We start from the raw sequence: 23862 nt of genomic DNA on the forward strand, positions 1-23862 counted from the left end.
CCCTAGTAAGCCTGACATTTGGGCCCGGCCCTGTACATCACTAATTGACATGTGTTTCGAGCATGGCGAACATCACAATGAGTTCTCATGAGCCTCATAAAAATTAAATAACGAGGTACACGATTGACGCCGTCACATATATCGAGTCACATGTACAGATCAGTGAAAATGTAACGCAATCAACACAACCAAAGCTCGCGCCACTTGCAAGTTTTGCCAGTCGGCTGGGTGTGTAAGTAGCCCAAAAAGTTTTGGTATATTGTCGGAGAAATTTCATGTGGTTGTGTTTGGTTTGTGGCTGGATGCCGTGGGCTCTCTTACACACCTGCCGATGGGTATGAGTCTATGTGCTGCAATGCTACGTGTCTAGATGATTGAGTGTTATCGTGGTTGAAATAGTCAGAACGGTGTGGTTACTATTTCGTTAACACTATTGAGAATAATGATATAGATGTTGGAATGATGTGAGATTCTAGATTGATATGCGAGAACGAGGCAAAGGTCATTGAATGTTTGGGCAAAAGCCCGCAGGGCTTTTCCGGACTGAAACAGGGTCCGTGCCTAGGTATCAATGGTGAGCTGTGTTCCTGAAAATTAGGAGGACTACGATGCATGCAGCGAAGCTTGATGCCCCAGGAGAAAAGGAGTTGTACTCACTTATACAGTGTGACTTCAGCGTACTGGTGGCATGGTATAACACGTGAATGGTTCTAACGTGGGTGAGGATTGGATATAGGGTGCTAAGATCTTCGCGTGGTCTCGAAGGTATAAGGTGAACGCTTTGCTTGACCACCTTCCCATTGTTTTGACGACGTCAAACGGTACTCCCCGCAGGAGATACTCTAAGGTTCCTCCGATTCGTAAACCATGACCTTTGAAGTGGGAGAGTCCTGCTGCGGTTGCCGCTATCATCATTTTTTTTGCGAACTCTGTTTTTGAGAGAGGTCGCAAACCTTTTTCGTGCTTCCATGCAAATAGATGCGCTCCTGGCTCGGCCGCGTTGATTCTAATGTGATTCTCCATAGCTGCTTTGGGGTCTGATGGGCCGGTTTGAGCTGCCCAGTATGCTTCTTTGCCTACTACTGGGGACGATTTTGTGCTAGGAAGTGAAAATTTGGTTATTGGGAGGCCGTTGCGGTCTGTTGTTTCTGCCATTCCTGCCCTGGATATGTGTTTCTTCGGGTCGAAACCTTTGACCATTCTAACGGTGAATTTTCCCACTCTGGCTATACAGTAGAAAGTTGTAGTCATACAAGCAAAGACCGCCGCGTCGAGCGGCTTGTTTAAATCTAGGTGTTTGCGGATAGAAGCCAGGAAATTTGGGGTAATGGGTTGTCTTTTGGGCCAGTTTAGAGGATGATGGTGCGAGTGCGGTAGCTCCATCCAGCATTGCTTTGAGTTCGCCCGCTCTGACAAGCCAAGGTCTGCCGTGGAGCAAGTGCCAGGCTTTGATGCCAGCTGCATAATTGGCTAGCGCTAATCCGGAGTACATGCCTGCACAACTGGATAAGAATTCGAGCAGAAGACTGGAGCTGACTGGGCAGCGTGTGCTTTCTTCTATGCCGTTGACATCGCAGTAAACGTGGAATACTAAAAGACCTGCTCCATAGGTTTCCTTCGTCGATAGGGCCCAAACTGAGTCCATTACTTCTAGGATGCGGTTCAATTGTTCGTCTGAAACTTCGTGAGTGTTGGGGTCTCCTGCTGATGACGCTAACTGTCTGGTGCTGCTTCCTACTGGAACCCAAAGTATCAAACTGTTCGCATGCAAGACAATGGGGTCGCAAGCTGGAAGGATGAGGGGTGAGGTTTGGTTTGTAGTTCTGAGGGGTTGGTATGGACATTGATGGGGGCTCGGGTAATGGTGCTCCGAAATGTTTGCGACTCATGTAGTCACTCGTCTCTGAGCGCACAGTTAATGAAACTTTCTTCTTCTGTCCAGTAGGCCTTGTTCCGCTCTGCTGCCTGCTGTCTGAGGAGTGCGTGATTGATGATCTTTGCTGCGGGAACAGAGTATCTTCCTTCTCGCAGCATCCGTACCTCGATGGGTGATAGTGGCAGTGTTGCATTGATGATGAACTGATTAAGTTCGGTGGGAAGGCTGATGGGAGGGAGAAGAAGGTGGGCGGGTCCGAGTATTCCTCTGGAAGGGTCGTCTGCGGGATTGAACTCGCTTGGGATGTAGGCTGTTGTAATGTCGAGACACTTGGGTAGATGGTGTAGGAATTCGTGGACCCTACGAAAAACTCCGTTGACCTCTCTGTTGCGGTGTCTGTGCTTCCACCATCCTTCCACCACGCCGGTGTTGTCTCTGTGGATGAGAACATTGTCGCTAATGTTTGGGAGAGAGGCGAGGGCATAGATAAGCAGCTCGAAGCTGATGGCTTCAGCCCACCCAATGTCTCGTTTTCCATGGAGAGTTTTCCAACCTGGTATTAGCCTCCACGCTCTCCAGCATTTACCTATAACAATGCCTATCCCGATGCCTGAGCTTGCGTCTGAGAAAGCTAGGGGGTTCTGAAGTTGGGTCGTAGGATAGATGTCCCACGCTACTCCTCCTGATTGCAAAAGGTCTGTCCACCAGTCTAAATCTTCGCCTACAGTTTTTCCCACTCTGTGCGGCAGAAACGGTCTAGCTCCATTGGTTGATAGCATGTCCTCGAGGCTTGTGAGGTAAGCTCATCCTCGAGGCACTGCCGCACACGCGTGAAGTAGTTTACCATACAATTCTTGTACGTCCTCGAGAATGTGAGCACGTCTCTTCCTCCATTTGTGAATGGCCTTGAGGTATTTTTCCACTTTAGCGGGACTCAAAGCTACTACCATACATTTCAAATCCCAGGTGAAACCTATATAAACGGTGGAGGTGTTGAAACACTGATCTTTTAGGCGCTCCCAAATGATACCTAGCAGATCGGATATATCATCCAAGTCCTGGAAGCAAAATGTGAATAGAGCATCGTGAGCTGAACGGTTCGAGCGGTGTGATAAATCTTTTAAAGGTTTTGAATGGTCTTCACTAGATTCTTCCATTCGGCCTTTGATCTGGCAGAATTCGCCAAACCAAAGCCGCCCGCCTGACTGCTTCATTCCGGCTCTTGCGAATTCTTTGTGCCATGATGCCCTGCTGATGTTGTAGCTTTCAAGGAATTCACGCCTTATCCTGAAAAATATATGGTCATCGACCCATTTGTCTAGGGGGCCGATTCCTCGGTTTCGAAAGATCTCGGTTCCGGCATCTGCTACATGTCCATAAACTCCTGCTGATGGTGTGGCACCAAAAGCCGTGCAGGTGTCTATGCAAAACTGAGTGTCTGAAGTTCGGATTACGCCTGCTGGCCACTGTGAAGGGTGAAGTGGGACTGTCTGATACGCTTCTGCTATGTCTCGGGTCGCTGCTTCTGAACCAGGTGGGAGGGTAGATATTAAATGATATATTATTGAGAATTTTCCCCAGGTTGTTGGGAAATCGTTGGCGTCTATACATGAATTAACTGATGGGTTAGGGAAGAGCATACTTGGAGAATGCGGGAAGGAGAAATTTTGTATGATCCGAAATTTTCCTGGTTTCCCGGGTTTCGGAATGATAGCTAAAGGGGAGGTTTGAAAAGGACCAATTAGGTGTTCTAAGACGTCTGCTTCAAAGGGGCCAATATATCTCCCTTTGTCGATCTCTTTCTGGATGATTGCGTTAAACTCGGATTCGAATTCGACAATTGAGGATTTATTAGGTGGGGTTTGTACATGAGTGACAGAGGGGAAATCTATTTTGAAACCGGTACGGAGACCTTCGGGTATCTTTGCAAAGTGTTCAGAGAGTCCAAGTTTATCTAACTCATGCGCCCAAGCTTCTACTTTATACGGTGTTAGTGGGTTCTGCTTTCTGTGCTCGAGCACATTTCTGGGCTCCATGGGATGAGTCTCCACATCCTGAACAGATGTGTCGTGCATCGTGTCTGGGTATGGTGCAGCCTTCTTCGCGCTGCCATGCGGTGCAGAGTTGTTTCCCATCCTTTGTCCACAGGCTCTTGCGGATGCGCTCTGAGAATGTTTCATGTTGCTTGTCCCATGTGCGGGCAGCCACGCACTCAATAATTCGGTGCGAGTGATGTCCCAAGCATACTGCACAGCATGGGTGGGGCCCGGAAGCAAGAGGAGCACGATCAGTGCATACCTTTTTGTTACTACCCGTTGTTTCTTCGGGAGGAGGTAAAGGGCACTTCTGGGATGCTTGCACGTGTTGCACTGACGCTGCATGTTGCGAGCGTAGGGATTCCGAAGCTTTGGCTGAATAAACTGCCGCTGCTTGCTGTATTGCGAAAGCCGTGTCTTTGTCTCGCTTCTCGTTAAATAATTCCTCTCTTGCTTCGAATAAAAGGTCTTGGTTGATCTCTTCTAGACTCCAACCTTGAGCAGTTCCTACTGTGAGGTGCCAGCGTCGACGCTGTTGCGACTGGTAGAGCAATAGAGCTTTCTGCTTGAGGACATCTGGCACGTGGCGCCAGCGGTGGGCTTGTAGCGCCGTCCAAAATTGGATGTGCATGTTGACTCTGTTGTCCGGCCAGTCATGTACTTTCATGAAAGAAATTATGCGTGGGGCCGCTTCGTTAAACTCTTCCTATGTAAGATTCTCGTCTTTGGTAACGGGGGCTGCTTTGGGATCTTTGACCGCTGCAGCGGGAACCCACGAGTGTACTCCGTCCGATGCTGGGAGCATCACTAGCGCATCCGGTTCAGCAATCAAGGCCGAAGTTTTGGCCTTGTCGAGGCCTTTGTTGGTAAAATAGTGCAACTCGCAGTAATCTCCTGCTTTCAATCTCCTAGTCGCGTATTGCGCTGGGAGAATAGTAGGGTCGGAAGGTACTTTTCCGCGTTTGACAGGCGCATACTTATTCTTGTTCTTCTTCCTGTCTTCTAAACGAGTTGCTTCCTCTTCGTCTTTAAGGTCTTGTTGCCTCTGGGCTTTGTCTTCTTCAGCTCGTTGACGAGCCTCTTCTAGACGTTCTTGTCTATCTGCCCATCGTGCCTTCTCCGCGTTATTGTTAAAGTTCCATAACGCCGTTAAGGATCGAGCGGCCTGCTGTTCGGATAATCCTTCGTCTACTAGTTGTTGCCGCTCTCCTTCGAACTCTGGTAGCGTATAGTCGGGTCTAACTGCATTGTTAGGGTTCATACTGGCAAAGTAGATGTTCGAAAAGCGAAAAGACGTAGAAACTAAACGTTGGACTGAAACTGATAGACTGATGCGAGGTGGTCAGAAGCAAGAGGCTTTCTGCGCCACCTCGCTTATTTGCGCGTAGACTAAATTCTACGCTATTCTCATGCTTCGGCTAGCTTAGAAAACCATCTGTGCCAGACTCATCTTAAGCTTAGTCGTCGCAGAGGGTCGCCGCATCAACAACTATCAACAACGTCCAACCAAGAATCAAGCAAGTACTTTGAGTAGAATTTCAAATTATTGTACATTCCATCCAGATAAAGAAAACGGGCGAAGGGCTGGCGAAGCACATCGCCCGCGCTAAGGAGCTTGGTGGAAAGGTGCGATGATCCACATAGTACTTTGGACAGGCACTTGCCAAGATATTCAACCACCAGTTATTGGTGAGTGACAACTTGTTCGACCTCGACGGTACTTCTATCGATGTGAATATATCTATCCTCGCAACGTATGACATTCATTCACACACTCCAACTTCAAGATGAAGCTTGCAGGAGAGACGCACCCTGGCCTGCCTGAATTATCACCATCCAAATCTTCCATCAACTCCATCACTTCCTTTTTATCCAAGGTGAGAATTAATAGGACCCTATCGTTTCTCTGCAACTGATTGGGAACAACACACTCATCTTCTTCATCTATCCTAGTTGGGGAGAAGTTCTCATTTTTCTCAATTTCGCCACATACTTCCAATTCAGCGTCCATTATACACATTCAGCTCCACAATCGAAATTGTATCTTATCACACCACAGGAGCCAAAAGGACTCAGACAGCGCCACGCATCATTGCCTGCTACAGTTATTGCAGTGTCGTCGCATTTCAAGTTGCTAAACAGCTCAAGACCATAGGCAACAAAATCAAGTTCGTCTTGACATACTTTCCCATCTTGCTGACCCCATCCCTAAGATTTATTGCACGCTTGATGTGCCCAACTTATTATGGTCTATCAGATCATAGCCTGTTCGCTTCAGAGCGCTCACGAGGAAGTAAAAGCTCGACATCGTGCGTAACTTATCGCCTCCTGAACGTCTCTTGGAGCTCCATCTGACGCCCGACATGCTCGATCACAAGGTGGACACTGCTCGATTTCTCAACGAGTGCTGAAAGAACTACAATGCGCCAGGTTCTGTTTGTAAGTTGTTTATCATTCGACTTTAAAAAACTCAATCAGTGTTATTTTTGCGCCATTGCTCTTCACAGAAGCATGGATTATTGGTATAACGACCAGCTGAACCTATAGTCTAGCTTCAGGCGTGGCGAGCTGTAAGATATTGATGTGCCTGGGCAACACAATACACTCAGTTTCATATTCCGTGGTCGTTTTGAGTCTCGCGGGCGGTAAATGTTTGGAGGGAGCGTTGTGATCATATTTGTCTTGGGCTGACTTGCAAACATCTATTGAAGCGCACATAGCTTTTGGATGGGAGCATCATCTTGTGAGGTTTCGCGAGATCTAGAATTATGCAAACAGTCGTGAAATTTCAGGTCTGGCCAGTCGAGACTATGTCACAATCAGTCATATAACCTCAAACCATAGCCTCAACGCGCACGCCGTAGAAGGGTTCGGATGCGATAGAAATTGGAATGTTTGCCAGCATCGTTCTTTGCTTGGAACAAGTATTGCCTCGAGGTCGCCTCAAGGTCGCCTCGAGGCGTTGCCCTAATGGTTCCATATAAGTGAGTAAGCCCTTGTCGTACTTCCCTTACTCTTCCCTCCAACTGCTATTCACAATGACTCGGCAGAAAGGCAATTCATCGAGGATTTCGACTCAAGAATCATCCAGTCAAGCAGTAGCTCCTGGAGGCTCGGTACGTCGCATCACTTACTACTTCACTCTACTTCACTCCACTCCAAGCACCGACATTGACACACCTTTCGTCTAGCATCGACCCCGTAGCAAAATCGGACAGTTTCTAAAGAAGCTCAAGGAGGATGTAAAAAGATTTAGGAGGGTGAGTCCACGAACATGCGTGACGAGCATCCTGGATCACCACTAAAATTGCAACAAGCGCTCGAAGGATTCACGCAGCCAAGTCAGCCTTGCTCCTCCAAGTGGTGAACGTCCATCGACCCCAAATACCGATGTAAGTTCTCATATCTGCCCTATAGTCTCTGTGCTCTCTCTAAATGTTGATTGCCGCACGGGTTCAGGCTGCTCCATCTGATGTGGAAATCGAGGCTGATACTGAATCGGCACTTCGGGGTGCACAAGCGGTTGTAAATCGCATGCATCCACTTTCAGGCCCTGCGATACCTGCAGCATCTGTCGTAGAAGGTGCACCAGAGGATCTCGATGCTGCTGACGATTTCCAGGACACATATCTCAAACCCCTCAGGATATTCGACGATGTTATCGGGAAGATCGCTGATGTATGGTTCCTCCTCTTGATCGGAACTGAACTAATCTAGCTCACAGTTACATCCATATGCAAAGATGGCACTGGGCGTGTTGTCTTATACCGCCAAAGTATGTTTTCCCTTTTTCTCTTCCTATCTCTCACAGCTCAGCAATTATTTCCACAGATCATTCTAGCTCAAGCGGATTGTGACGCAGCGGTACTCAAACTTCTGAAGAAGTTGTGCGAAGTTTACAACTTCATAACACAAGACGGGAAGCTTGACCAAATATTGTCTATGCGCGCTACTAGCATCCTTGGAAAGATTTCTAAGCAGATACGTGAATGCGCCAATTTCATCAGTAATTATTCGGAGACCAGCAACTTTTGTGAGTGTCGCTCTCTGCTGCGCTCTGCACCATCTCAAGCTTATCATCTTGGGGAAGAGACTCGGAAAGAACGTCGTTTCGGAAACGACAGATACGATCCAAAAGTACAACGACGTGTTAGATAGTCTCATGCACAACTTCCGGGACCAGGCTTCTTACGATGTAGTCATACAGGTCCACCACACAGGTAAGGATTTGGACGTCATTGCGACTGGTCATATATTCACACCTTTCCAGGACAAATACTGGAGCTTAGCGGTATGACCTATGCAGAGGGCGCGGGACTAGATACCAGGAAAGAATGTCTGCAAGGGACGCGCACGGAAATCCTTTCCGAAATCACGGATTGGGTCAAGAGCACTGGGGACGACGTTCCACGCGTACTGTGGCTATCTGGCCCTGCAGGCAAAGGAAAATCGGCCATCGCCCACACCATCGCTAAGTGGTTCAACGACGTGGGAGGGCTTGGTTCGTGTTACTGCTTTGATCGCCAGCGAGAAGCAGATCGTCGCCACGAAAAGATCTTTTCCACGATCGCACGCGACCTGGCTGACCGTGACCCGAAGATGAGGCGGGCATTGGCAGATGCAGTTCAGGACTCAATTTCGCTCAAGACCACGGTGGATATCGTCCAGCAGTGGCAAAACTTCTTATCGACCCACTGAAGAAGTCAACCGGATCAACCGGGGAACCCATCGTGATCGTAATCGATGCACTGGATGAGAGTGGTGGGGGAGAGACACGGGAAGACCTCCTCCGTATTCTAGCTGGCAAACATCAACAGCCCGGCGTTTCCAAAATCACAGACCTTCCAGACAACTTCCGCTTCATCGTTACCTCCCGGGCGCTTAGTGACATCAAAGACGAGTTTTGCGGCGTTCAACATATTAAACAAATGTCTATGGATGATATCCCACCAGCATTCGCAGAGCGCGACATTCGTGCTTACGTATCAAAGAAGTTGGAAGGACCGAATTTCCAGGACGGAGACTTCACAATCCTCGCTGAGAAAGCTGATGGGCTTTTCGAGTGGGCGCGTCTCGCCTGCGAATACATCAAAGGGTCCCATCTGGGGCTATCTCCAATTTATTGCTACAACAAAGTTATATCACACGGTCCTGCCAAGTTGCACAGCATGTATCACCTCATTCTAACGAATATTATGCCCAAGGATACATCTACCGATGTCCAACATTCGCCGAAATTTGATCCGACGGCGCTAGCTGCATTCCGCTCAGTGATGGGGCAGATACTAGGCACAGCTGAACCCCTCCCTTTAACTTCTCTGAACGCCATGAGGCGCCATTTTCCGATGCGAGAGGACATTTTCGACGTCGATCTTGTGGTTAAAAGTATGGGCGCCCTCAGCGGCACCACCAATCCAGATTCCCCAATCCGACCTCTTCACGCCTCCTTCCGCGATTTCTTGACAGACACAACCAGCGGAGAGTTTTTCGTGGGCATGTCAAAGGCTCAACGCGACCTTGCATTCGCTTCTCTTCGAGTGATGGAACACGGTCTTCGCTTCAATATCTGCGATTTAAAGTCGTCGTATCTACCTAATAGCGAAGACCCCGGACTGCAAGAACGAGTCCAAAAGTACATCCTTCCCCATCTGTCATATTCCTCTCGATTTTGGATTTCGCACGTACGAGACACAACCTTTGACGAGGAGCTCGCGAAAGAAGTGAAAGTGTTTTTCGACCACGAGCGGTTGTTTTTCTGGCTCGAGTTACTCGCCCTCATCAATGCCCTCATCAATGCGATTCCTGCCCTTTGACTCATTCCCCAGTGGCTAACGGTGAGTACATTACTACGAAGTACTAGCTAAAGCGCTCACGCGCAACAACAGGGCCATCCTGAATTCAAAGATGTCTCATTGACCGCAATGGACGTACAAAGGTTCATTCAAGTCTTCGGCGGCATCATTTTACACAGCACACCCCATCTATATGTATCAGCACTCCCATTCTCGCCTGCCAACTGTCCGCTATTGAGAACGTTTTCTGCACGATTTCCAAATATTCTTCGTGTGGCATGCGGACGTGATATTCACTGGCCGGCTGTTCAGAACGTGCTCAGGGGGCACACGAATTCAGTTTTGTCGGTCTCGTTCTCGCCGGACGGCACTCGCATCGTCACTGGTTCAAGGGATCACACTTTTCGGCTGTGGGATGCAGGGACAGGGAAGCAAGTCGGCGAGCCCTTGCGGGGGCACACGAATTCAGTTAACTCGGTCTCGTTCTCGCCGGACGGTACTCGCATCGTCACCGGTTCAAGGGATTCCACTGTTCGGCTGTGGGATGCAGGGACGAGGAAGCAAGTTGGGGAGCCCTTGCGGGGGCACACTGATTCAGTTTGGTCGGTCTCGTTCTCGCCGGACGGCACTCGCATCGTCACTGGTTCGGACGATCGCACTGTTCGGCTGTGGGATGCATGGACGGGGAAGCAAGTCGGTGAGCCCTTGCGGGGGCACACTGAAGAAGTTTGGTCGGTCTCGTTCTCGCCGGACGGCACTCGCATCGTCACTAGTTCGGAGGATCACACTGTTCGGCTGTGGGATGCAGGGACGGGGAAGCAAGTCGGTGAGCCCTTGCGGGGGCACACGAATGCAGTTGACTCGGTCTCGTTCTCGCCGGACGGCACTCGCATCGTCACCGGTTCAAGGGATTCTACTGTTCGGCTGTGGGATGCACGGACGGGGAAGCAAGTTGGTGAGCCCTTGCAGGGGCACACTGAAGAAGTTAACTCGGTCTCATTCTCGCCGGATGGCACTCGCATCGTCACTGGTTCGGACGATCACACTGTTCGGCTGTGGGATGCAGGGATGGGGAAGCAAGTCTGTGAGCCCTTGCGGGGGCACACTCTTCCGGTTTTCTCGGTCTCGTTCTCGCCGGACGGCACTCGCATCGTCACTGGTTCGGAGGATCACACTGTTCGGCTGTGGGATGCAGGGATGGGGAAGCAAGTTGGTGAGCCCTTGCGGGGGCACACGAATTCAGTTAACTCGGTCTCGTTCTCGCCGGACGGCACTCGCATGGTCACTGGTTCCGACGATAACACTATTCGGCTGTGGGATGCAGGGATGAGGCAGTCATCACAACAGTGCGCCGAGTCAGATCATCCAGCTCTCTCAGTCGAACATCGCTCGATCGAGGCCACCACTACCATGAAATCATACACTTGGAACAATCACTTCATTCGCTTCTCATCCACCTCTATCCATGCGCTATGTGATACCTATGAACTCATTGAGGGAGCATCCCATGACGACCACAGTTTGACCCCCTCGACCCCCTTTTTCCTGAACTATGACAACGGATGGGTGGTAGGGCCCAAACAACGGCTTTTATTCTGGGTACCACTCGCTTCGCGACGCCTGTTTTATAGCCCTAGAACTGCAATGGTGATACCCAGAGGAGGTCCTGAGCTTGATTTGAGCTGCATGGCACATGGACAGCATTGGCAAAAGTGCCGAGAAGGGTGAGTTCTCTAAGCCCTTTCCGTTCCTCAAACTCTGAACTCAACACTTGCAGGCCTTAGTGACGACGATGATAGAATCAATGAATGCATTATGGAGATTTCAGATACTATTTACATGTGACTTCGACTGTACACTTATCCTACCTGGTATTATATATATTCTATACTCAACGTCCAGTTCTAGTTCAGGTTTGTCCGAGCCAACGGCCTATTGAAGGGTTGATTGTGTGACTCTTGTGATGCAAGATGTTCGTGTCCATCAGAGGCGGTTGCGCGTGCGCAGTGGATTGTTCCCAATCACAGTATACATCGGTGCTTCCTCATTGTGCACCCAGGACATGGACGTTATGGCCACCCACCACGATACAAAAAGAAGAGTCTGAGCATACTGTACCATAGTGCTTTTTATTTTGACTAGCTTCACTGGCATTTGGCTTGTGATCTTAGATGGACGTCGTATTAGTACACAAATAGTACATGCTGCAAATACGACGTGCAGGAGCGGTCAGTATCTCAGGGAGGGCGTTTTGCAGCGCCTGGAAGGGGCCTGCATGTGCGATGATTGGTCTGATCCTCGATCAGCACTTCACAGAAACGAGTTTCAGGGTAAGGGAAAGTAATGAACTGGAAGAATGACATGGTCCGTCAGCTCGTGTAACTGACGAGTCATAAAGGATGGAAACTTACTGATTGTTCGGCGACCACGTTTTAAACCAAGCGTCTTCGACATATATACGCTCCCAGCCTGCGAGGGAAATCCGATATGATATTAGCCACTTGATCCGTTCGTAGAAGGTGACCAAGATTCCTCAATTATTACAAAACCGATCGAGCTTATCGAGTAAGAATTTGCCGGGCGGCAGAATTGAAATGGATTGAACTGATTGACTCACCATTCTTCTGCGCCCGTCTTCCAGTGCTATAAGTGCAATAAAAAAACCTTGGTGACTTGATCCTGTTCTTGTTTGGATGAATTCTTGAAGAACTCCCTACAGCGATGCTCACCGATTAAGCGATCGAGCTGGGGACACTCGCGAGCTATTTCGATAATGACCATGTCGCGTGCCTGATATATGCGCCACAATGAGGAATGTCATACACACGAAGGTCAACCACATACACTGCAGACGATCCACACCACCACTTACACTGGGCTCGTAGAAAAACGCGTAAAAGTGCTTTGCGTCGACGCAGCATGCCACCCAACGCGCAAAGTCTTGTTTATCCTTGGGCACCTCCATGTTGCAGTGGCGATCAAGGACGTATTAATAAGCCTGAGGGTGAACGACTGTGAGTTAGCGAAGTTCATAGTCTCCAGGAGGAGGGGTAGGAATACGCTTTGGCATAATGGAAAGATAGAAGAATGGTGTGTCGGGAAATGCAGGAGATTGAATTATTTGAGAGAAAAAAAGGATGGGGATGGGACTGACGTTCTGAATCTGCGTGCTACCGGCGACTCTAAGAATCCCCCTGAAGGAGTTCACCTGAAGGGTTCCGAGTTTCTGTGCCATTTCAGTGCACCATAGTCCCGTATCAAGACAGGTAGAAAGTTGGCCCTGATGATCATAGCGGATATCATGTTCCTATGTCCACATTAGTTGTCAGATTCGGTCGATTCCAGGATATAATGAACGTTCAAACCGAAAAAGTTTCTTGAAGGCTTGAGCTCAACAAAACTTGTGCAAGGTCAGACAGGAACGGAATAAGTCCTAATAGCTCAAAGCCGTATGATACTTTCACGTTCTTCGTGTCGACTACTGGCTTTCCATGATCAAGGCCAGACTGCAGATATGACTGAGTGGTGCTTGCCATTCTATGCTCAGCCTCCTTTGCGTAATAATCCGCGTACTTGGACATGATTTCATCTTTGACGCCTGTCAGGATAGTTTCGCCCGTCACTAGAGCGATGTGCGAAATCCAGTCGGGAACAGGGTCCTGCATCCTGAGACCCATGAGGATGCGTGGAATGTGAGAATCATGTAGTGACCGAAAGACATTCAATAAGATTGGGCGTGTATTGACGTCAAGGCCGGCTGGATAAAGCACAGCCGTTATGCATTGTGCGTGTCGAATTTAAGTTCAATCACTCACTCAAAGGTTCGTCGAGTACGAGGAGTTCCGGTTCAGACAAAATAGCCTTCACAATGCGTGCTCGATGCGTCTGGCCATTCGATAAAGCGACCAAAGGTAAATCCAAGAGGGATGAAAGACCCAGTCTCGAAGTCAGGTCCTCGAATATGCCCTTCTTTACTTCGTCCTGTGCAATTTCAACGGGCGTTTTCACCTTTCCACCTTTTGGCTGAATGTTTAGAAAGTCGTACTCTCCAAACATACTTTCCCGGAGGGTGATATGGTCTTCTTCTCTAACTGCGCCGTATCGAAAAGTTTAGTCGTAGAAGGCACCACCTGCTGCACGGGACCGATGCACGAATGATACAAAAGCTACGCAGTTGTGTGGGTCGCGTGGAGGGTCTGAAAGGAAAGGAAATAGTCCTTCAGGTAGAGGCGGAGGAGGAGTTATGCGTAGGTGACCTAGGTGTGTCTAAAGTGCATTGTTAATTTGTCAATGTCAACTCTACTTCGGAACGTTAGTATGACGCACCTGCAAAAAGGGCCATCTTTTGCCTCGAACCTGTCCCTATTACAGCCCAGCTTTCCCCCTCGTTTATAGTCCATTCAGCATCACGGAAGACCGGCGCCGCGAAATTTGGGTCACCGAAACGATAAACGCTAGACCGTGAAATCCGGATGATAGACTTGGTATCTCTGTTTGCTACTGCACTGTAAAGTCTAGTGATTCACTGCATCAGAGGGAGACTTGCGAATACGAACTTGTCAGTCACCTTGACTTCAATGCAAGCCAAACTGCCTTTTTGCTCCCATTCGTGAACATTTCTCACCGCATAAATTACAGATCGGTGGAGGATGTCGATGATCCCAAGGCCCGGTCTAGTAGGCTGTTATAAACGTGACCTGCTATATGTGATGGCAAATGGAGCAAAGCAGCCGAAGTTTAACACGGCTAAAAATTCCGCATCGAGATTCGAATTGCATCACAGCAGTCAAAAGAGCTACGTCGTCGTAAAACTAGGTGGTCCAACCCTTCGCGAGACACGTCTTGTATTCACGACTGAAGGCACTCTGTTTCTGTTTCTCATCAAAGTCTAGCAGCCAGCTGTATGCAGTGGTCACGAAAAGAAATGGTCGCCACGATAAAAACAATCAAGATTCAAGAAGCAAACCCGAACGCACCACAGGGCCGTACACGTCTGTACAAGTACCAAACGCCCAAGTTATAACTAAGCTGGTTGTGCTTTCAAGTGAAGCTCTCTGTATGTATTGAACTTTTTGAATGATCAGGAGCGGATAAATTTTAAGATAGGGGGTAGCGCTCACTATGCATTCCTCAAAGGTCACACTAGAATTTATTATACCCTCATACACCACCTCAGCGACGATCTGTGGCAGATGCACTGATGGAGCGGCATCAACAGCGCCCTGTATCACCTGCTGATTCCGAGACGGATCGTTGACATCTGAAACGGTAGACTTGAAGCGGGTCGCTTCTCTGACATACGAAGCTCTAAGGTGCGCGAATCTCAGTCATGTGAAGAATCATACAAGACTCTTTTAGAGCGCACCTTGTTGATAATAGCTGCACTAATTGCGCATCGATGGTGTCCAGCTGTACTCGAATTTCATTCAGTGAAGAACAGCATGTCGTGCCATTTGCGAATTGAATCGTTGGCTGGCCCCATGGTACGGTACGGTTGGCAGTCGAGGTTGGTATGGAAGGGAGAGGGTTGAAATAACATTTGTCGGAAGGGTCTGAGGTCCAGGGGGACGCCGCGACAAGACCGATGATTTGAAGGGCAACAAGAAAACCTAACATCCTGAGTACTGCAGTGAAACGAATTGTCGGGCGCGGCTTTGGAGTTTTATGCTGACCAGTTACGGTCCCTGGACCTGTTAAGGGTAAATTACCTGTATATAAAAGTCTAAGCTCAAGCTCTGCATTCGACGTGGCGATTAGGTTCAAATTCAAATTATTCCCTACGTCAATTCGAATCAAACCTCAAATTCCCATCCAGCTTCAAATAGCGCGGCCGAGCTCTTCGTAACAACTGCCCACTCTGGCAAGAAAAGAAGCACCTCCTCCAATGACGGAATCTTGCCCCCAGTTCGCCCCCCACCAACAGTAGCACTTTCATACTCTGCCCAACCACAACTCACGCGTCCCGTCGCCTTCTCATCACCACTCCCTGCAAAATCAACGTCCACCTCGAACCCCTTCTCCCAATCCCGACTCCATAGTCGCATTTGTTCGAGCCCGTCTTCAGGCACCCCAGAGCCGCCTTGCAACCCTTTTCCGCCGTCGCCAGAAAGATGGAATCTTTTCACGCGTTTGCCTGAGAATTGAAGAGTACAGCTTCGAGTGTTCAATCCTTGTACTTTGATGCGCGCGCTGTTCGATCCCGTACGCTTAACGGATGTGGTCACCCACTTCCCCAAGGAGGACCTAGGACCTTGTCCATAACGACGCTTGCTCGGACCCGGAGAGGGCACAAATGCATCCCCAACCTCCCATGTACAAGTTTGCAGGCCAAGCTTGTCCGGAGCATCTGTACAATTGACTGGTTGGTCAAATGCAGAGGGGAATCGGGGGATAATCGCTGTCGACAGGAATTGACGAGGACCAGTTAGTGCGGTAACCACGCGAGACGTGTCTAAGTCCACACTTTGAGCGAAATAGACCTTGAGTGGTGTTTCTTGTGAGAATGGGAACGCAAGATAAGTGTAGAGTGTTGACAGGATGAAGAGCATGAGAATGATGCCGTTCAGCCAGCGATGCATGTTCATACTGAATGGTGCAATAGGAAGTACGATGAGTAACGCTAGAATCGAGACCGGTCCATAGACTGTACGGCACATCAGCTCACTAAGCCAACACAACATGAAATTCGTTAAGCACTCACCACTCAAAGGACTGGTTCCGTCTGTGAGCGTCTGGTTTGTTGCAAGTAGTACGATGACCGCGATATGAGACGCTAGAATAACAGGCAACGGAACAACAACCAACAGCTGGGCAATCCACCAGCCAATAGCACCCTGCTCTTCACCTAACGGCCTGGACTGGCCATGCTGAGCGATGAGAGGTGTAATCTCTGTCGGCTCAGTTTCCTAAATTATGCCCACGCGCTGGTGGCCATTCTCGGAGTCCTGTTGGCCGTTCTCGGCAGTGTCCACGGCATCGTAGTGCACACCTCGCACGTAACGCCTTTGTCCTTGAATCTCTTCCTCGTCTTCGTATCCTCGAGCGCCAGCCATGCCTTCCACACACGCGAGCACAGCTCCAAGGAAAACCACCGCGTTCCAAGCGGTTATGAAATATGTTCCCCCAAGTGTCATGGCTGATGTTGTATATACGAGTAGCGCCCATGTCAGAACATACTGATGGAGAAGGATAGACAGCTTTTGCTGTTCTGGAGCAGGAACAACGCCATGCTTCGTAAGTGGAAAGGTGAGAGCAAGGACTGTTGTGAGATAAGCCAGCGACAACGCAGACACAAGCACAAGCCAAGGGTGAGTGTGAATGACCTGACAATTGATAAGTGAGCGTGAGGAGCGAGGAACTACACACTCACGAATGGATTCAGCTTCGCATATCCTACCACTAAAAGCATCTGGAAGGCAACACCGAGTAACAAAGCAGTCCAAAATTTGGACCAGACCCAAAAGCTTTTGAGGAAATGTTTGATTTCCGCCGATGCACGCACCACAAAGCTCTCGCGATGTACATCACCATTTGCAGCACGATAGTTTCCAGAACGAATAAAAGACGCAACTCGGATGATATGCTCGAAGTAGACCAACATCAGGAGGATGACAGGCCCGACGATAAGGAGGACTATGTTTGCGATCCTTAGAGTTTGGAATGTGAACACGATCATAATGGTACCAAAAACTAAGAGAAGAGTTAAAGATGCGGCCAGATGAAATAGCAAGGAGAGAACTTACGGTCGAAATACACTGGCTCACTTCCTTGTCCAGCGGACTCGGTCCTCGTTTTTCCCTTTGCATCATTTGCGAGCACGAGACTCGAGGACAGTGTTCCCTCCATCATTGACCATAACGCGTTTTTGCTCTTGTCGTCAGACATACCAGGGATAGAATCGTACTTCGTATGGTACCTGCTCCTTCCGCGGTAGAAAGCAAAATCTAGCCCCTTGAGTCCAGCTTGTTCGTAGACCGAGTAGTCTGTACCACTGCGGATAACACCACGCGAAAACGCATCGGCAGTAAGGACATTTGCGTGAGGATGAGAAGTGCTCCAAGACGCCAGAGGAGCGCGAGAAGTCGTTCGGAAGAGTAGTGGTCGTCTTCAACATATCGGTCAGCAAGTCATACAGGACAATTGCATCAAACTGCCTACCCTCCTGCGGCAGCGCCTTCCAGGTTCAAGAAGGTATCAGTGACATTGGCCCACGGATGCTCCATGAAACTGGCAGCTAGATAAGTGAGTGTAAAATAGAAGAAAAATTATAGCGTACACATGAGCACCATTCAAGCCATCCTCTTCGCCATTATTGATGTTGAACACCACCGTCCGCCTTGGCCTGTTCTCCGCAAAGTACTTCACCATACTCAAAAGCGTCACCACGCCCATACCATCATCCGTCGCGCCAGGAGCGGTACTGACAGAGTCCCAGTGAGCACTGAGCAAAAGCCCGCCTGACTCTTGATACTCCTTATCGCTCCCCTCAACCTTGACCAATACATTGTCAGACTCGTAATACACTGCGTATGGGTTGGTGGAGAGGAGTCCTGAGGCCCAAGACGCATTTGAAGAAAGGTCGAAATCCACGGAGACGTGGTCATAGGAAGAAGCGATGTCCTTGACGCGATTCAAGAGGTAGGACCGAACTAGAACATTGGCATGCGAGTTGAAAGGATGCGGACGAGCGGCCACCTGAAAGAGCAAAGGTGAACTACTTGTTTGCATATCCACGAATATAACGCACCTCGTGCAAGTCTCTGTATGCCTGCTGAAAATCTAAGCCCCGTGTATGTTTGGGCACAGAGGGAAGCTGGTCGGTTATCAACAAGGTGCTGAAGACTGCCGCATAAATGACGGTTATGAGAATGGTGGTTGGAATTGTGCGAAATGCGAGCACAGTAGGGTTCAGGGAATTAGGGATCCCGCTCTGGTTGACCGGCTAATTAGCACGACCCACAGTGAGGGCCTAATTGACGAGTGTAAATGACAGCAAATTCACTCAAATTCACCCATAGCTCTTTGACGCTGATTTGCGCTAATTTGCAGGTAAATTTGGTCTAATTGACCGTAATATACAACGAAGCTGCTTATCTCCATTCCGCCCACTCATCATCCATCGGTGTCGAGGACGAAGTCGTGGCCATCACCTTTTTTTGTTTCGTAGTAGGACGTGCGGGAGCGAACGGATGGACTAGACTAGAATAAACGAGTGTATACTCAGTCTCGTACTCGTAGTGTAACGGACTATAAACTAACCTAGAATAAACGAGTGTATACTCAGTCTCGTACTCGTAGTGTAACGGACTATAAACTAACCTAGAATAAACGAGTGTATACTACGAGAGTCAATAAGAGTATTAGAATATTAAATGAATGTCTCACCTCAGTCTCGTACTCGTAGTGTAACGGACTGAGGTGTGTAACTCTAACGTGCCTGTATGTACTTGCGTGATTAGGTAAGCTGATTCTCGACGTATCGATAAACAAACTATTAACAACACGCCCACTCGGCGAGTTATCAGCTATCAACTTACTCCCATTCCCTCGATGAAACGCTCGTGCTTCACTCTTCCTAACGGCTTCGTCAAAACGTCTGCGATCTGGGCGTTCGTAGGGACATATTCGAGTTCGATTTCGCCGGCATCAACTTTCTCGCGGATGAAATGATAACGGATCGCGATATGTTTCGTGCGGCTGTGGAATACGGCGTTCTTCGCGAGAGAGATTGCGGACTGATTGTCAATGAGAAGGAGTGTTTTCTGGGACTGGGGAAATTGTAGCTCGTCCAGAAAGGTATTTATCCATATTGCTTCCTTCGTTGCTGATGCCGCCGCCATATATTCAGCCTCGGTGCTGGATAGTGCCACAGAGTCTTGCTTCTTTGACTGCCAGCTTACAGCGCTGCCCGCCATCAAGAAGACATAGCCCGTTATTGAACGTCGATCGTTGACGTCCGATGCCCAGTCTGCATCCACAAAACTGCGCAGGCTCGTCTCTCCATTTCCTCTGAAGGTGAGTCGTTTGTTAGACGTTTTGCGTAGATAACGGTATGCACGCTTCAATGTGTTCCAGTGTTCATTTCCTGGGGTAGCAGAGTGCTTGATCAATGCGCCCACTGCAAATGCGAGGTCTGGGCGAGTTGCGAGCATCGCGTACATCAATGCGCCGAGCGCACTCTGATAAGGTTTGGTGTCTACCTCTGCGCTATCTTGTTTGACCAACCTGGTGTTTGAGTCCATAGGTGTAGTGACAGGTCTTGCATCCTGCATGCCGAAACGTTCGAGAATCGTCTCGATGTATCACTGTTGCGACAACTCGATTGTCTTCTTCTCCCGGTCCCTGATTATCTCCATCCCGAGGATCCAACGGGCCTCTCCCAGGTCCGTTAATTCGTACTCGGCCTCTAATTGCTTCTTCAGCTGATTGATCAATTTCAGTGACTTCGAGAAGATCATCTTGTCATCAACATAGACTGCAACAATCAGGTGGGTCCCATTCACGATCTTGTAGAACACACTGTGCTCAGTTTCGCAGCGCGAGAAACCTAAGCCTTTGAAGACGGTACAGAGCCGCTTATACCAAGCTTTGTGTGCCTGCTTAAGGCCATACAGTGGTCGCTTCAACTTCCACACTAGATTGTCCGAGTCATCGAATCCTGGGGGTAATTCGAGGTAAATCTCTTCTTCTAGCTCACCATTCAGAAACGCTGACTTCACGTCCATCTGATGGATTTCTAGGTCGAATTTTGCTGCGATTGCAAGGAGAATTCGGATCGTGGAGAATTTCGTCACGGGCGCGAACGTTTCGGTGTAGTCGATACCTTCGACTTGGGTAAATCCTTTTGCCACTAGGCGTGCCTTGTACTTATCAATCTCCCCAGTAGGGCCGCGCTTAATCTTGTACACCCATTTCGACTTGATGACTTTCCGGTCCTTCGGCCGCTCCACTGCCTCATATAGGCCAATCTTCTCAAATACTTTCAGCTCCTCCAGCATGGCAGCTTGCCATAGGTCCGCATCTGGCCAATTTGCTGCTTCTTCAAACGTCCTAGGTTCTTCGGCCGTTTCCGCATGGTAAGCTCGTTCTTCTCCCTCAGTTTCTTCCTCACTCTCATCTTCGACGTTTTCAGCTCTCTCTTCTCCCCTCGTACTGGGAATTTCCTCTGTCTCCACAGTAGCTTCCTGGTGAGTCTTGAGTGTTGATCTATCATACGCGTTGACGAAATAACGGGGATCGTCGTCAGGAACTGGTGTCTTTCATATGCGGGTTGAGCGTCTGATTTCGCATGGAGGAATTGGACGTGGGTATGGTGCCGGAGGACCTTCTGGCTGTGCGCGACACCTTGTGGAGGTTCGTTGCGAGGTTCAAGAGCTAACTTCGTGTTGACCTACAGATAGTACAGGGAATTCCTGTTCTGTTTGCTCAGGGTCCGAGTCTTCGTTCTCATCTTCGCTTGTGACCTCTTCGATGTGCACTTGTCCGTTTTCGCTTGGACCTGGGTTTGCCAGTGAGTTGTGTGATTTCGTTTGGTCTTGTTGCTTATCGACTTGACGAATTTCAGTGTTTTCAACACTTATCTTCACTCGGCTTGACTCTTCATCATCCCCTTCAACAAACACAATGTCCCTCGACTCTATTACTCGCCCACTGGACCTCTGCAAACAGACATAGGCTTTACGGTGTTCGGCATACCCCAAATGGATGCACTCGAAGGATTTTGCATCGAGCTTTTGACGGCGCTCATCAGGTACGTGCACGTGTGCCTTGCAGCCAAAGATTCTCAAGTGCGCTACTGACGGTTTGTTGCCAGTAAAGGCCTCATGCGGTGTTATATTCTTCTTCAGGGCACGAGTTGGCACTCTGTTGAGTATGTGGGCCGTGTAGAGTATGGCATCACCCCAGTACTTCTTCGGAAGTCCAGCATCGTTTAACATGGCTCGCGCTGATTCGACGAGGGTTCGATTCATTCGTTCGGCGACTCCGTTTTCTTGTGGAGTGTAAGCATTCGTTTTTTCATGATGAATGCCCTTTGACTCGAGGTACTTTAGGAAGTCACCAGAGCCATATTCCCTGCCTCCATCACTGCGAAAATAGTTTGCGCATTCGCCCGTTTCTGCCTCTGCTCGCTCGAAGTATACTTTCGTGAGTCCAAGTGCTTCGTCCTTCGTTTTGAGAAGTTTGACCATGACGTGATGCGAGCAGGCATCAATGAATGTAACGAAGTATCGGTGTCCCATTCGTGAAGTGGTCTCCATGGGTCCACAGACATCAGAATATGTCCTGTGTAAGACCCGGGGATTTTCAATCATGGATTCGTCTGGGATGGGCTTGCGTGCCTGCTTGCCTTCGAGGCAGGGCTTGCAAACTTGCTTTTCGTGAGTGATTGATCCCGAGACTTCCATCCCTCTGACCATGTCTTTTTCGAACAGTTTCTTCACGGATTCGGGGGCGATATGGGCAAGGCGTCTATGCCAGGTCTCGAACGTTGCCTTCGACGAGTATGTGCATGCTGCGAGAGCCGTGATTGGTTCTTCCGCATTCAGCAGTGGGCTTGGGCCTTCGACAATGTAAGCACTTTCGCTAATGCAAGTGCGTCCCTTTAATATGTATAGGGACTGTTGCCGTTTTGCTAGTGCTGCTATCGAGCCATTGCGAGTTATTGTGCAGGTATGTTGTCCAAAGATTGCTTCGTATCCTTTGCTTGCTAAGCGTGGGATTGACAACAGGTTGCCATCTAGGTCGGGAACATAGTATGTGTCTTGCAAAACGGTTCGTCGAGTTTGCGCATCTCCGATTTCGACTTCTAACTCTATGCTTCCAATCCCCGTAGCTTCGATTGACCGGCCATCCCCAACTATGACACGCTGTGTGGGAACTAGCATGCGAAATGTCTTGAACCAGTCTCGTTGACACGACATACTCGCTGATGCACCGGAGTCCACGATCCACTCTGCTGGATGTGACTCGTGTTTCGGTCCATGTGCAACAAACAGCTGTAGTGATGGTGTGTCATCTCCGACTACATGTGCCACTTTTGCTGACAACTCGGCCTTGGATTTGTCCTTTTCGTCATCCTTGTCCTTGTCACTGCTCTTAGCCTTATCGGCTTTCTTCTTTCGACAATCTCTCTCCCAATGACCTGGCTTCTTGCAATAGTTGCAGTTGCCAGGTTTCTTCTTCTTGTCCGTCCTCGAGTTCTCCTTTGACTTGTCCGAAGTCTTGGCTACGAGGGCCGTTTGTGATTCAGGACCTCGCCGCGACTTTTCTTCGACTAGAATTTGGCTAATGGTGCCTTCGATTGTGATCTTGTCGCTCGTCGACATGAGTATTGTTCGGAGAGTCGAGTATGAAGATGGGAGGGATATGACCATAGCTATGGCCACCAGGGAGTCGTGTAGAGCTTGACCAAGTGAGTTCAACACTAGAGCTTTCTGTCGCATAGCGTTAAGTTGCGGTTCCATAGGAGATTCGTCCGAGAGTGTTCCGCGGAATAATTCGCCTATAAGGTAGGCTATACTCTGCTTTCCTTTCCCTTCATATCGCTCGCACAATTTTGTCCATGCATCAGATGCTAACACCGTGTGTAGGACTCCGTTTAGAGGTTCGTCCTTTAGCGTGAGCGTGATCTGTGCATGTGCTTCATCGTTCTTCTCTAGCCAATCTTGGACCGCGTCAGGGTCAGAAGCAGATGGCTGGACTTCTGAGCCTTCAACAATACCCCAGAGCTTTCGTACGATGAGTACTTTCCTAGCTCTAAATTTCCAGTTCTGAAAATTTGAACCATCGTTCTCTAACGACGGGATATCATAGAGGCGGTTCGAGCCTTGTATGGCTTTCCTGGAGTTAGATGCTGACGAGGCAGTTGGTTGCGAGTTTGAACTTTGAGCTTGCGAGATTGATGGATTGTTGGACATTGTGCGAGGAGTAGGATAGAGTCACTACTAGGCTATTTGTTGACTGAGCTTCAGTCAGGGCTCATAACCTTTTGTTTCGTAGTAGGACGTGCGGGAGCGAACGGATGGACTAGACTAGAATAAACGAGTGTATACTCAGTCTCGTACTCGTAGTGTAACGGACTATAAACTAACCTAGAATAAACGAGTGTATACTCAGTCTCGTACTTGTAGTGTAACGGACTATAAACTAACCTAGAATA

General features: G+C 49.0%; 7 protein-coding genes across 7 annotated transcripts; 2 read left to right on the forward strand and 5 right to left on the reverse strand.

Annotated features, from left to right (window-relative positions):
• Positions 1-4618: 4618 nt before the first annotated feature.
• EDB93DRAFT_1245929 (uncharacterized protein) lies at positions 4619-5173 on the reverse strand (the record flags this gene model as incomplete). Its single annotated transcript, XM_041452378.1, has 1 exon — positions 4619-5173. The coding sequence occupies one exon, from the start codon at positions 5171-5173 to the stop codon at positions 4619-4621; it is 555 nt and encodes a 184-aa protein (XP_041312440.1).
• A 183-nt stretch (positions 5174-5356) lies between these two features.
• Positions 5357-6632, forward strand: EDB93DRAFT_1119879 (uncharacterized protein). The gene is made up of 6 exons (XM_041448472.1): positions 5357-5601; positions 5700-5789; positions 5866-6080; positions 6126-6221; positions 6291-6351; positions 6420-6632. The coding sequence occupies exons 2-6, from the start codon at positions 5700-5702 to the stop codon at positions 6438-6440; spliced, it is 483 nt and encodes a 160-aa protein (XP_041312441.1). The 5' UTR covers positions 5357-5601; the 3' UTR covers positions 6441-6632.
• A 4275-nt stretch (positions 6633-10907) lies between these two features.
• On the forward strand, positions 10908-11608 carry EDB93DRAFT_1119911 (uncharacterized protein). The gene has a single exon (XM_041448473.1). The coding sequence runs from the start codon at positions 10983-10985 to the stop codon at positions 11430-11432; it is 450 nt and encodes a 149-aa protein (XP_041312442.1). The 5' UTR covers positions 10908-10982; the 3' UTR covers positions 11433-11608.
• Positions 11609-12347: 739 nt separating this feature from the next.
• On the reverse strand, positions 12348-12669 carry EDB93DRAFT_1076477 (uncharacterized protein; the record flags this gene model as incomplete). Its single annotated transcript, XM_041445241.1, has 2 exons — positions 12348-12494; positions 12577-12669. The coding sequence occupies 2 exons, from the start codon at positions 12667-12669 to the stop codon at positions 12348-12350; spliced, it is 240 nt and encodes a 79-aa protein (XP_041312443.1).
• On the reverse strand, positions 12577-14131 carry EDB93DRAFT_1219272 (uncharacterized protein). Its single transcript, XM_041451119.1, has 5 exons — positions 14031-14131; positions 13520-13970; positions 13070-13461; positions 12859-13011; positions 12577-12765 (listed from the first exon to the last, which is right to left on the reverse strand). The coding sequence occupies exons 2-5, from the start codon at positions 13758-13760 to the stop codon at positions 12724-12726; spliced, it is 828 nt and encodes a 275-aa protein (XP_041312444.1). The 5' UTR covers positions 13761-13970; positions 14031-14131; the 3' UTR covers positions 12577-12723.
• Positions 14132-14727: 596 nt separating this feature from the next.
• Positions 14728-15320, reverse strand: EDB93DRAFT_1237958 (chorismate mutase; the record flags this gene model as incomplete). The annotated part of the gene is made up of 4 exons (XM_041451486.1): positions 14728-14772; positions 14825-15011; positions 15070-15256; positions 15287-15320. 4 exons carry the CDS (start codon positions 15318-15320, stop codon positions 14728-14730), a joined length of 453 nt encoding a protein of 150 aa, XP_041312445.1.
• On the reverse strand, positions 15102-18606 carry EDB93DRAFT_1290778 (uncharacterized protein; the record flags this gene model as incomplete). The annotated part of the gene is given in 8 exon segments (XM_041454552.1): positions 15102-16347; positions 16405-16609; positions 16625-17026; positions 17074-17393; positions 17447-17808; positions 17862-17930; positions 17980-18398; positions 18451-18606. Coding segments are annotated over 8 exon segments (2784 nt in total), but the record flags the coding sequence as incomplete, so codon positions are not given.
• Between the last annotated feature and the right edge of the window lie 5256 nt (positions 18607-23862).

The sequence above is a fragment of the Suillus bovinus genome, assembly GCF_016758785.1.
Source record: "Suillus bovinus strain UH-Sbo-P2 chromosome Unknown EDB93scaffold_4, whole genome shotgun sequence".
NCBI lineage: Eukaryota > Fungi > Basidiomycota > Agaricomycetes > Boletales > Suillaceae > Suillus > Suillus bovinus.

Coding starts and splice junctions, on each gene's coding strand:
- EDB93DRAFT_1119879 (XM_041448472.1), top strand. CDS start 5,700: ATGAAGCTTGCAGGAGAGACGCACCCTGGCCTGCCTGAATTATCACCA. Junction 6,081..6,125: donor ACCATAGGCAACAAAATCAA/GTTCGTCTTGAC, acceptor CCCATCCCTAAG/ATTTATTGCACGCTTGATGT. Junction 6,222..6,290: donor GGAAGTAAAAGCTCGACATC/GTGCGTAACTTA, acceptor CTCGATCACAAG/GTGGACACTGCTCGATTTCT.
- EDB93DRAFT_1219272 (XM_041451119.1), bottom strand. CDS start 13,760: ATGTTTGGAGAGTACGACTTTCTAAACATTCAGCCAAAAGGTGGAAAG. Junction 13,012..13,069: donor GCCTTCAAGAAACTTTTTCG/GTTTGAACGTTC, acceptor ATGTGGACATAG/GAACATGATATCCGCTATGA. Junction 12,766..12,858: donor GTAGCACGCAGATTCAGAAC/GTCAGTCCCATC, acceptor ATTATGCCAAAG/CGTATTCCTACCCCTCCTCC.
- EDB93DRAFT_1119911 (XM_041448473.1), top strand. CDS start 10,983: ATGGTCACTGGTTCCGACGATAACACTATTCGGCTGTGGGATGCAGGG.